General features: G+C 39.8%; 1 protein-coding gene across 3 annotated transcripts in view; it reads right to left on the bottom strand.

Moving 5' to 3' along the window:
• The window catches only part of RSU1 (Ras suppressor protein 1), a 175,394-nt gene that overhangs the window by 73,413 nt on the left and 88,292 nt on the right, over positions 1 to 13,689 (bottom strand). For 2 of the 3 annotated variants that reach the window (XM_046679956.1, XM_046679957.1), the window contains exon 8: positions 9,183 to 9,315. The exons of the other annotated variant lie outside the window; for it this stretch is intronic. In XM_046679956.1, coding sequence (XP_046535912.1) covers positions 9,183 to 9,315 — 133 coding nt within the window. The remainder of the gene's footprint in view (positions 1 to 9,182; positions 9,316 to 13,689) is intronic. 3 annotated transcript variants of the gene reach the window in all.

The raw sequence follows: 13,689 nt of genomic DNA, 5'->3' as shown, positions 1-13,689 counted from the left end.
TTACTGCCAAACATCTATTAGGTATTCCATAAAATATAGAATAAAAAGGTTGATCTTGTAATTTTATCTTGTATCCATTTTCCTGTAACAATTTATATTCGGGGTCATCATCACTTTCCATTGCCTTTAAAAAAAAATCAATAAAGTAAATCCAGACGGTGGGCAAATTCAAGAATTAAACTAAATTTAAAAAATAATGAATTGATATAGACACTAAGACATGCTTCCCAGAAAAATAAAGAACCCAGAATTAGATATCATTGCTGGGGGACGCTCTGGGATGATCCAGTTTGAACCTCTGGCTTTGAAGGTGGGGACGCCAAGAGTGAGTGTGATGACATCATTTGTCACTGATAGCCCTGGGGCTAGGTGCCAGCTCTAAGGCCAGTCCTCTCAGAACAGACCTTGTTTTCTGTTTTTTCCTCACAGTGTCACAGCAGAGTATGTCACTGTGTCTTTACACCAATGGTGCATCATAGGAAAATAGACACTCCATCTCTGACGTCCCTCTTTGCGCTGGTGAAGCAAACCAGCTTTAATTACACGAGAAGAAAATTCTGTGACGCATTATCAGTAGTCTTGATCTTAACCATTCAGACTGCAGAGATTTCCCGAGACAACATAGGAAAAATGGAACAAAGGTTATAAGGGCTGCAGATGTGGCTACTGGAACTCCAAGATGAGAGAGGAAATCCCTGACCCCTTTCCTCAGAGGGCCAATTCCAGTAGCTACCTGAGTGGTACTGCAAAGTCCCAGGGAGAAGATCCCATGCACACCAGCAGGGGTCCCATCACAAGAAGCAGCCAGGAGTCACAAAGGCCCTCCATTGCATCTTCCCTCCCTGAGATTCTTGTGAAAGACACCACATGGGGCCCATGGTTGGTGTTCTCTGTGACACTCCCTTCTTGAATTCTCTAGCCAAATATGACAAAATAGGGAGTTTTGTTAGGTGCCTTTCATTCCCAAGGGATCTTCAAATTCTAACCAGCTTCTGTTTTAACATAGCCCGTTCTTAAAGATTAGAAATAAAAACACTGACCCTCTGCCCAACACTGAAACAAGAACTTATCCTACGTGTCCCTAAAATGAAACAGCAGTGAGTCTGCATCTTCTGGAGGAACACACAACTGCGGAAGCCAAGCATTAAGAGGCATGGCAGGGCTGGGGGTGGATCAAGTCTTATAGAGTCATTTAAACACACTCACTAACAAACAGAATTTGCTACCCATGAAGTTGTGGGGTCTACGAGAGAAGAGAGTCAAGACAAGGTGGTAGAACAGACTGATAAAGAATTGAATGCTGTTTCTGGGCTTTAAGATTAACAGTAGTGTTGTGGGTTGAATTGTGTCTTTCTCCCAAAAATCTGTGTTGAATCCCTATGCCCTTGTACCTCAGAATGGGACCATGTTTGGAGACAGACTGCTTACAAGGGCAATCAAGTTAAAACGAGGTCATTAGGGTGGGCCCTGATCCAATATGACAGGTGTCCTTATAAAAGGGGGCTATTTGGACTCAGAGACAGACACACACAGAGGGCAGGCAAAGTGAAGACACAGGGAGAAGACGGCCATCTGCAAGCCAAGGAGAGAGGCCTGGAACAGATCCCTCCCTCACAGCCCTCAGAAAAAACCAACCCTGCTGACACCCTGACCTGGACTTCTAGCCTCTAGAACTGTGAGACAATGCATTTCTGCTGGGGGGCTTAACCAGCCAAAATTAATTATCACCAGGAAAAAAGAAAGCCACAAAGCTTATTCAGAACAATTACCATGTAAAATAACCAAAACCTCAAGACAATTTATTTACTCTCTAAACAAACACTATCTAATAGGATAGAGAATTAAAGGTCGGTACACTTTAAAGGTGACAGAATTGTATATGTTCCAAGTAAGGCTATTTAAAAATTAACTGTTAGAGTGGAAAACAAGATTTTCTTGACCACAAACTTTTTACACCATGAGTCTTAAAAACACATATGAAATAATGTACAAACACAAGAGAATAAAACATGGAAAGTTATTTCCTTAATGCCTGATGAATACACTGGGGCATTGACAAACTCCTGTGAACACAATTCACGTGGAAGCTTTTTATCTGATAAAGTTGATTAAAATTCCTTTCATAATATTATGCAGTCTAAATCAAAATATCTGATAATACCCTTAACTGACAAAAATTACCAAAAAACTCCAAAAACCTATATAACAATGCTGGACTAGAATACGAGAGCAAAGCTCAATAAAAAGCCAGCATGTAATAAAACAAGATATTACTGTGTAGAGAACAGAAATCAAACAATTTTGCCTTATTATAAAAGCGCCACTTGTTAATTTATCACTCAAATAAAAACAGCAAATGTAAGCAATAACTCATCCTGACTGGAGAGAAAGCATCAAGCATTGAACTTGAAGATTACTGGGAGTTAATAAAGGTTATCAATAGGTAGGGTTGACCAATTTCATTTCATTAAGTAGGTCAATATTCAATAGTTCCACAAGATTATAACAAGCGAATATCATGTAAAAATGTAACTCAAAATAGCTCTTCTTGAAGAGGAAGTAACCTGACACATTTTCTTTTTGGAGTGTAGATTGAGTCTAGCCTGTGTTTATTTTCCTTCTGTCAAGTGAGACAAATTATCTATATTCTATTTACCTTAAATTGATACTGTAACGTATTCACGCTGTACATTACAGCCATACAAGACAGGCTGAATGCAAGCTTGATAGTCAACATGAGTCAGGAGGAGATAAGGGGTGGGGGCGGGGAGGAACATGATAGTTCTGCTCTTCAAAATCATACGTAAAAGCCTATTGTAGTGTGAGGTTCAGAATAAACCTTACTCTTCTCCCTTCGAGGTAGCAGTTGTGTTTTTTCCCCATTCGCCCCTCTAAATTTATTCACAACTCTTTAATGATATGTGCGCTAGCCATTGAGTAAAACGCAGAAAGATTGACAGCGCTCCTGCTCATTGGTCAAGCCTGATCTCACCAGGTCCCTGCAGAGCTAGCAGGCCAGCACAGCGTGCCTGAGGCGTGACCACATTAGAGGGCCAGAGAATGAATGTGGACATGGAGGGAACCTTTTCCAAGGCTGCATTTGTATCTAAGGCACGTCAGAGAGAAAAAACGTTCCAGAATATGTATAAGATGGGCTTTCCTAGATGCCTTCAGGAATACTAGCTAGCCTCCTGAAGCTGGTTTTTAAACCCATGCAGGGTTCACCTTTGACCTTCCCAGGTTTGGTGGGGAGGGTGGCGAGGTTGCCCTCTGTACCTCTCCTAGAATCCAGGTGCACTGGAAATGTCAAAAGGGAAGCAGCGTCTATTTAAAAAACTGAACCATTCCGCATGAGCTATGAAATTACAGAAAAGTAAAGCCTTTAAAAAGCTTGTAAAAACTCGATGTATCAAAGAAATTGTGAAAATGCAGAAAAGCAAAACTCCTTTTAAATGTAAAATACATTAAACAATCTATCAAAAAACTTGGAAGAGAGACAAAACTGTTATGTACTTTTCCTCAAAAAGTCTGTTTTCTTCCTATTACCTTAAGAAGGGAGGTCCTAATTTACCAGGCCAATTAATAGCTCATGGCCACACTGAGAAACAATTGAGTGACTAAGTCAAAGATCAACACTTGATATGATGCCCTGACTTAACATTCATTCAGTAGAATAAACATTCTTTAACTGTTTGCACTTGTAACATTCTACCTGGAGAAAAAGGAATACTGTGTAATTTTACCATACAAAGTCAACATGAGATAAGAGATGTAACATCATCCTACCCAAAATATAACATATTTTATGGGTTTCCCTCTTCTCTTTGATATTTCTTAGCAATATGAGTTAAATGCAACATATTTGCATGCAAATAGGTCCAGAGATGTCAAAAGTTTGAATCATACTTTGTATTATGGAGGAAATGTGATAATACATTTATTAACTTAAAAAAGGAACCCAAATATACATGTGCACCATCTATAAAGGAAATATAAATTACCAGGAACCCAATACACTGTCAACTTTTAAAAATAAAAACAATCTTTATGCCAAAAGCTTTGGGGAAAAGAAAACGGTTCTTCATTTTCATGTCTACTATATAGAAATATTGTTTTTCTCTGGCTTAATTTGAGCTATTTTCATACAGAGTAATGAAAAAGAAAAGTCTTACATTGTTCTGCATACTGACTGTCACTATGTAAAATTCACTAACTGCTGGAAAGTTCCTGGCAGGTTAACCCTCTCCTCCATCCTTCTGTGATATTTATAAAAACATCTGATAGTTCTGTGCATCCATTTACACTTCATCAGAAAATAATAACGTTTATACAGTTTTGTTGGATATGATTTCCTTCTGCAAGGGACAGTCTTAATACGAATGGGGTCGCCCATTAAATTTGAAATGCTTTAGCCTTTTGGTAGACCAGACATATCTGTTATTTAAGGATCTTGTAGGCCACTGACTCAGCAGCCATTTGATATAGTAGTTGTTTAATAAAGCCCATTTATGTCCATCTTAGCCTCTGCTAGGTTTGCACACAGTACAGGAAAAAAAGAACATTACTTAGTTTTAATTTCACAAGTAAAACAACTGGAGAAACAATAAGCAGCAGATAAAGTCTTCTTCCTTATCAATTAAACAGGATAATTTATTTTGCTAGATTTCTAGTGAAGAGAAATTGCCAGCATTTTCCTCACTATTGTCCACCATTCACCAGGCATTGCTTTGTTAAAATGCTTCCATTAACTAACATGAACAATAGTATGGCCATGTTCATTTAAGATCAAAAAACAAAATAAAAAGCGAGTGAGTGTGGCACCTCTCCCTAGAGCGAAAACATAGCCACAAGACAGGAAGAATGATGAAGCATCCTCGGTGTGATGCCGCCCTGGAAATGAGGCTTTAGGCCTGCCATGCTTTGCAAATTGCAGCCTTCATGACGATGCCTGTTTCCCAAACGCCTCTTTCAGCCAACACGTTCTCAGCCTAACATTTGTCAAACCTCTTCTTTTGTTAAGAGTTAAGTTGTCAGCTTCTAAAATGGCTTGCCGTTTCTATCCACCTTCCTTGATGGAAATGTGAAAAGTGTGAGTTACTCCCTTTCACAAAGAATCTTGTCAAGAATCCTGACTCCAATCTGACTTCTCCTCCTGGGGAAAAAATTCCACCTTCTGGAAACTTAACAAGCAGTGACTATTCTATCATCATTCTGCTCCACAGAAATAAAAGAGGTCAAACCTGGAGAGAACCACCCTCAAGCAGGGAGTAACTCAACAATAGCCCTAATGTACTTGTAGGATCTGATCCTCAACAACCCGACCGAGCAAATTCCTTTACTCTGACAAAGGGAGATTAATTGCAAATGCAATGACACCAGCCAATATGCCCCCCCCCCCCCACCCCGTGCTGAAAGAATGATAAACAAACAAAGAGCTATCTCCACCTGAGAAATGATGAGGAGGACATGATGAATGCCCAGATGTACTCCAAAGACCAATGTCCTCAAGAAGTATACCTCCCCACCCTCCCAGCCACACCTACCCACATCTCCTCCTGTGTAAGTGCACAAGCTCCTACCTCCATCAAGTTAAATTATCACGAACTATTTTAATTCTTCTAAACACTGACTTCACTGTTTTGTTTCAAACATCCATGTCTCCTCTTGGAGTCTATTAGAGCCTGGAAATCAGATAATCCATCTTCTCTGCCTGTCGCTGCTCTAGACTCAGAAGGCCTCCGAGGATGTGCTTAGAACACGAAGGTCGCTGTGAAAGTCGACCACAGACGTGAATGGAAATGAAACTGGAAGGCTGGTAAGTTCTTTAGTGCTCTCACTGAGGTAATGGGTCAACTGGTTAGAAAAATGAAAAAAAAAAAAAGGAAGGCGATGCACTGGTATTCTAAGTGCCAAAACAAAATTAAGATATGCTTTCGTGGTACTCTGAAGATCTATATATAAAAAAAGGATCTTTTTTATTCGGAGGGGTGTACGTGGCTTACGTGAAACAGACAAAGAAGTGAAGACTAGAAACTACAGGTTTTAGAATACAAGATCTAAGACTAAAGTACTGAATGTGAAATTTACTTTTTTAAAATAATACAAGTGTAATGAATAAATTGCCTCCTTGGAGGTCGCCAGATGTACAGCTTTAAAGAGGTAGCCAAAGGGCCACCTGGTGGTGTAGTGGTTAGGTTTGCACATTCCACTTTTGCAGCCCAGGGTTTGCAGGTTCAGATCCCGGGCGTGGACCCACACACTGCTCATCAAGCCATGCTGTGTTGGTGTTCCACATACAAAATAGACGAAGACTGGCACAGATGTTAGCTCAGTGACAATCTTCCTCAAGCAAAAAGAGGAAGATTGGCCACAGATGTTAGCTCAGTGCCCATTCTCCTCACACACACACACACACACACACACACACACACAAAAGTAGCCAAGTACCTAATAATTAGATTACTATTTTTTCAGATACTAAAAGTCCTCTAATTATGTAGTGGCTGCTGAAAAAAATTAGAGAAGTTAGAGTCTAGTCACATGAGGATATAGTAATATATATCTATTCATATAAAAGAGGACCTTAAATTTTAAAAATCAGTGAAACATAACAGTGGCATTTCTGTACAAGTACTTTTTAAACAAAGACTAAGAGAGCCAGCCCTGATAGCCTACTAGGTTCAAGTTCCACACTCTCTGCTTCAGTGGCTGGGTTTGCTGCCTAGTCGCGGAACCACACCACCTGTCTGTCAGTTGCCGTGCTGTGGTGGTGGCTCACATAGCAGGACTTACAACTAGGATATACAACCATGCTTGGGGCTTTGAGAAAAGAAAAAAAAAACACTAAGAGTTTGACGTAGCATCTTATTTAGTTAATAGTCCGTGTTTTGGGCTGGGAGAACGAGAATGGGAGAATGAGAGGACAGAGAAGCTGAAATACAGGAGTAGTTACCATTCTTATATTCCCAAGGAGGGGACAACAGAACTCTGAGGGAACTCGCCAAGTGCCCCTGTGCTCCCAGAGCTCAGCGCAAGTGCATTCTCCCAGAAGATGCTCACGGAGACACCTCTAAAACCAGTGCATGGGGTACTGACTGGTCCCCCTAGAAAGGGGACAATGGCTCTCCTATGCTTACTTAAGATTTTTAATGTTGACCTAACTGTATAAAAGATAATATAATTCCCCATGAGGAAATCAAACACAGAAAAAATAGCTGGTAGGCAAATTGCTTAGATTACTCCAACCCTCAAATATAGAATGCTAATAATAGAGATAAGAATATACACATCAACTATGTTACTGATTCAAATGTTGTATCACACATTCCCTTTCAGATATTAACTCATTCAAAGCAACGCACCTCTCATTCATCCAGAATCCTAACCATGTTCAAATAAATAGAAGTAGTTTGTAATGGCATATAATGGTAATTAACTGCCTAATGATGACTCTGAGGTAATACAAAATCCATAAATTCACAATTTAATCTTTTAAAATGAAATTAAAATTAGATGCACTTTCTTATGCAACACATTCTAATTCTCTGTAAATTATAAATTAATGTATGGGAAAATAAAAAATGGTTAACTAGAATTATAAACAAAGTATTTCCTCTAATTCTGGGTTAATAGGAGCTTGTTTGTGTATTTTTATTTTTGTTAAAATACATACAATGATTCTAAAAAGATACACTACAAACCAAGCTCCCATTTACTAACAAAAAATTAGACTTCTATCTAAAACCGATGATAGCGATGATTAACAATTTAAGAGCAACAAAATGAACAATAATCTGTTAATTTGCGATTATATTTTCACACATTTTCATAATTAACTAATTTCCAAGGCTGAGCTATATTCATTTTTAAAAAACTATATATCTATAATAACTGCACATAACTATGGGTCTCATAAAACAATAACACATCCTATATTTGTCTCATTTTACTCTTAAGGTAAGTCTTCAAGATATATTTTAAATGTCACGGTATTATCTTAAAAGAAATCTAAACCATGCTTTAAGCTGCTTTCATATATGAGGATATGCTCTCATTTCGGTCATTTTAATCCATTTAGTTTCAATGCCATTGTCCTTCACAGCTCCTCTTCTTTGTGATCCTGTCACATGGAAATATGAGCACGCTAAGTCCTAAATGTGGGACCACCACAAGCATGGCATCCAGGGAGGAGGGCTACAGAGCCACGGCTGGCCAATCATAGGCAGGGATTCTGCCCTGTTAGTCAGTACTGACCCACTAACCCCAGCACAGGTTCAGTCAGGGCTGGGGGCTGGGTGGGGCGGCATTCTTCTGACACCAAAAAAAGAGACTCCTAATGGAACATGACCTTTAACAATCCTCCAGCTTGCCTCTAATAGTTGGCTGCTAAATTCTCAAAAGTTGGTAATGGACACAAAAACAAATTAAACCTATGGATTTTTTCAAGTCTTTTGAATTTTCTTCAAACTAGAGGTAACTCGATTGAGATGAATGTTCACTTCAATGTGGGGGGGGGGGGGGGGGATGAGGGGCCAACAATGACAGAAGATGTCACAACAGCAGAGCAGGTGCAAGTAGCAGAATTCCCTCCAACCCCGACACGGTGAGGAAGAGAGAGGTGGGAACAGTTAGGTTTTTGGGCTGGCTCTCCTCAGCCACCCTTGTCCCAGCACCAGGGCTTGAGATTTTGATGCTGCGACTTCAAGCTAGCTGATTCCTCTGCCTCGGTTTCTGCCTTTCTTCTCTTAGAGAGATTATCATCTCCCATGAGCAAAAGCTTCTAAAGAATAGAATGATGCTTCCTTGTATTCTCTATTGATTTTATAAATAAGCTGCTTCACAATTTTGTTCATAACATTTGTTATTCTTTGCATTCAAAGGAGAAAAAGGTATGTTCTGATCTTGATGTGTCTGGCGAATTTCCTTAGCACCACGAATATTCAACTAATATAATACCTTAAAAATTTTCTATACAAAATTGGTATAAATCTCCTTTGAAATTGTCACTTAAAATAATCTATAAATACAGGGACAACTACTACATGTGGTGATTAATAAAACATTTAAAAATGTTATGAACTAACTGCCACCAATACAACAGCACATGATGGTTTTTCAAAGGGCATAATTACAAATACTATAAAAGCACAGTCTATCACTTTAAAAAATCATAGTCTACTTACTATTTATACGTCTCGGAACGGATATATTCAAACACATGGGACACGCCAAGCTGGAACTGGTCAGCAATCGGGGTTACCCAGGGATTGTTCTCTGCTTTGAAAACCTGCTTCTGACCCGTTAAATCTAAGTTTCCTGAAAAAAGGGAGGGAAAAAAAGGCGAAGGTCATTTCATCCAACACAGACCAGGATAAGAAGTCCTGCCCAGTAACCACAGGAAATCCTAAGTGCCTTTTGGGTCATTTGATCTGATTTTTTTGAATTTCTTACCATAAATCATTACCGGTACAGAAGCAAAGTTAGTGACAGTACCCTAGTCTGAGAAATTAAGAACAAAGGAAGGAAGAAAGGAAGGAAGGAGGGAGAGAGGTAGTGGAAGAAGGAACAAGGCAGGAAGAAATTAACCTGGAAGGAATTCTTACAAATGTAGCATATGCTTTATTTTTCTAGGTATTTGCTACAGAGACTAAAATGACCCCATCCAAGATTGAGAGAAGTGTTAATATTAGAACCTCCTGAAACTCTGTCTTGACAATGTACATCACTGCTTGTGCAATTCTGATCTAAACCAAATCGGATCAGCACCACTTTTTTCATCATCCAAAGCAGACTATGAGTCAAGGAAGATAAGAATATCGCCCAAGTAAAATGATTATTGCATTACTCAGGCACCATAAGCACATCTCAGAATCAGCACTAAATGAATCTCGTTAACATGGTAATGATAGAAACTCACATTTGTATAGTCCTTATCACTTTACAAATTACCTTTTTTAAAGCATTTCCTCATTTGATTCACCAGCAATCCCTAAGGTCAGTTATTAACATCACTTTATCGGTGAAGAAATGGAAACTTGGGGAAATTAAGTAATATGTCCAAGATCAGAAAACACCAGAATGGGGATCTGAACCTCAGGCTTCTGACTCCAAATCTTGTAGTCTTTCTATAACGGCTGGTGAAACGTTCAAGGTTACATGTCAATGTAGATAAACCAAGGATGAGTTAACGAAGGTAGCATTAAAAAGCCAGCAAGTGCCACTCATCTGTTGATGATCTGTCAACTCTATTCTTTTTTTCTTTTTGGTATATTCAAACATGGAAAAGGCAGTGTGCAAAAGAATTTCCTATAACACGCTCACCTAGGAAAGAGAGAGATGCGGCAGGCAAGGTTAGCAGCAGAAGATGTATGTGGTTTTACTTGGCAACAGACCCACCAAAGGCCTTTCTCTAAAAGTCCTACTGAGGAATTCCATTCTCAGACTCCTGGTTTACAACCCAAGCCTATTTGAACACAGATATCCAGCAATTATTCTTTCCAAGACACAGCCAAAGTAACATGTTTGTCCTTTTCTGAGGCTGTACTGTCAATTTTGTCATAACTGGTAACTCAAGATAATTGAAAACACATTCTGGGATGCAAGTATACCATGAAGCACATAATTTCCTAGTTGATCTGAGCTTTAGAAATGAAAAGGTAAATAAAAATTTTTACTAGAAAGATGATGTAACATTTCTTCTTAAAACAACTGATACTTTGAATCTGTCTTCTTTTTGGTATATGAACTTGTAACTACTCAGAAAAAAATGGAGAAAGAAAAGACCAATATAATAGTGTTTACAATTTCATAAAAATACTCACAAAGAAAATAGATACTACTAAATATTAAGAGTGAGTAATTCATCATGATCTTTCCAAAGCTACTTAGAATTTGTTGGTATTAAGTACAAAAATAAGCAGATACATTTCTCTCCAAGATTATCAATATGTCAATTTCTTCATCTTAACAGTTAAACATCGTTAGTCAGATGTTAAATCATTTGGGAAATTAATGGGCTTTATTCTCTAAACCATGAATCAGAAAACTGCCTAGAGTAATGAAAATCTAGGACTTGCACATATTCTGCTCAGCTGGGTATCTTACCAGGTGTGACCTTGTTGGCAATGGACTGGCATCCATCTTTCTTTTGGTTTTACCTTTACTTGGAAAGGGGGGTTCATTCTTTCCCAAGAATGCAATTGATTGCTTGTTTAAATTTCTCTATAATTTTTACTTCCTCTTAGGATTTCACTGGTTATACTCTATATCCTGTCTTTCAGATCATTCTCATTACTTCTTTTTCTCCAATTTCCACTTCTCCTAAAAATGAATATAACAGAAATTTCTGGAAAAAGTCTTCCATTTAAAAACAAGTCTGTATTTCTGAAGTGTTTTGTCTTAAATGTGTATACGGTGTATACGTTGCCCACTGTTCTTAAGACGCATGGCCATTGAGAGAAGGGCCTACATACCAGGCAACAGTACCATGGTGTAGCAATTCACTAATAAGTTAGGGGTGGAGGCAATTGAGGTGAACACATCTGTCTTAAAACATTCGCCTAATAAGCTATCTATGCTTTTACAAAACCATCTTCCCGCCTGTAAGCTCTGCCCACTGACCTCAGCATAGAATCAACTATGGAAAAAAAAACCTGACACCTTCAGAAAAATATTATGTATTCCAAAGTGGATAAGGAAAAAGAAGCCATGAAAAGTATAAATTGCACAAGGAAATGAAATGATTCCTAAGTAAAGGGGAATCTCCGTATTTGTGGCGACTCTGCCCTGAATATCTTTCTTTCTTGTCCCCTCAAATTGGTCATCCTAATGAGAAATACAGCCTGAATTTCTACTGGGTAGAATTTTATCTGTTGAACAACCATCCTGGACTCTCCATCATTTACCTGTTACCATGGATTAACTCAAATGGATTGGCTTCCCCTTGATATCTGGTTCAGACAGGAATCACAGGAATACGATTTGTTTTTTATTTTTTTATTTTTTTCACTCTGGGGAAGAAGAGTGGCGAGAGCTATATTTGAAGCACAGAGCATTTCTCAGCAAGCTGAGAGTGAGAGCAACGTGGACTCAGCAGAGGGCCTAGGAAGGACCCCACAGAGAAGGCTCAGCTATTCCAAACTTGCCCAGGAATGAGTTCCAGGGGACAGCAAGAGAAAGAAGATTCTGCATCATAAGCTCCCTTCCACCCAGGTCCAAGGCTTGCTCCAATAATCCAAGAGTACAGGTATCTTATGAGCAAAGCAGGTTTTAATGGAGTATCCTTGAACTTAACATACAGGTGCATATTTCTGTGGGAAAGAAGAGCCTGCCCTTTACTATCAACAACCTATTAACCCACTTTGGAAGGTACACAGCCTCTTGTTAACCTACTAACAGCCTCTTACTAAGCCGACAGTTTTTTCAGGGGCAATCCTCTGAAAGTAACATACTCGAGTTCTACGCTCCCTGATCGCCACACATGGAAGATAGACCTAGGGGAATAATGCCAAGAAAGGTCAGCCGTGTTCTCTGGGCCCTTCTGTCTGCAGACTCTAAGCCCCTGGAGATCTGTCAATCCCCAGCAATGTCTCTATTTACGTGCTGTCAGCGGAGACAGAAGAGGCATAGGGGGTTGCTAACGACATCTGCTAACTGGAGCAGGCAGGAAACGCTGGATGCGAGCTAGACACACTCCCTTCAGGGAAAAGGAGTCTTATGCTGATGTCTGAAAGTTGGGGCACACGGAGAGGACCACGGGCTATTCATGGGTATCTTCATTTACATCGCTTCAAAGTCAACTGTACATTCTAGCTGCAGTGGGGGTGAGAAGTGACTGGGTTACCCTCTCCCACCCCCAATTGTTTATTTTAGCATCAAACGACAACGCTACTGAATCAAATTCACGGGTGCTTCCTAGAGCTACCAAACTGAGCAGCCTAATAGAAAACAACAGTTCAGGTTCACTGGGGGAAAAAAAAAAACAAAACAATAGCTTTATGGTTGAGGCTGTGCTTTCTTTTTAACAAAGAACCATGAAAATCATGTTTAATGTCCATAGCAAACCTTAAAGCAGGCAGATGACAGAGATGGAAACCGCACGAGCCACACCGAGCACTGACTCTTCAGAGTTATAACCGGGCTTGGCGTAACAGGGTGTACTTATTTTGTTTCTCAACTTAATGTCACCGGTGGATAACACAATCTCTGCTTCTGTGCAGTTCTAATCCTCCCTGCCGACTATTTGTCTCCGGCTCTCTAACCTCACTCTGTGCCAGCCTGGGATGCAGCAATTTCAAAAGAGGGTTAATATAATTAGAGTAAAGCTGGGCCATTATGCTGTGTGAAAGGATGACACCCGTCTCCTATTGGCCTAGCAACAAGTTACCCTTGCCTCGGCAAGGCTCATCTGTCAGCTGTCGGAGGTGGGTTCCCTTTTAAGTAATAACATGCAGGAAGCATCTCAGCCCACTGTCAGTCAGGCAGCAAACGCCCTGACTGCCGCACGCTCCAGTGCGTCTAGTTAGAAGCCCTCACCCAAGTCCTTTATTAGAAGCCCGAGCGGCGCGCCGGTGGTGTTCTAACAAGGATCAGGCAGCAGGATTAAGCACTGTGACAAAGAGGATCTAATAAGCTAGAGAGTGGTGCATCTACAGACACGCTGACTGGCTCCCAGACAGAGATTCACTGTGC

Source organism: Equus quagga, chromosome 12 (genome assembly GCF_021613505.1).
Source record: "Equus quagga isolate Etosha38 chromosome 12, UCLA_HA_Equagga_1.0, whole genome shotgun sequence".
Lineage (NCBI taxonomy): Eukaryota > Metazoa > Chordata > Mammalia > Perissodactyla > Equidae > Equus > Equus quagga.
Note: the sequence above shows the minus strand (reverse complement) of the source record. Positions and strands in the feature narration are given on the sequence as shown.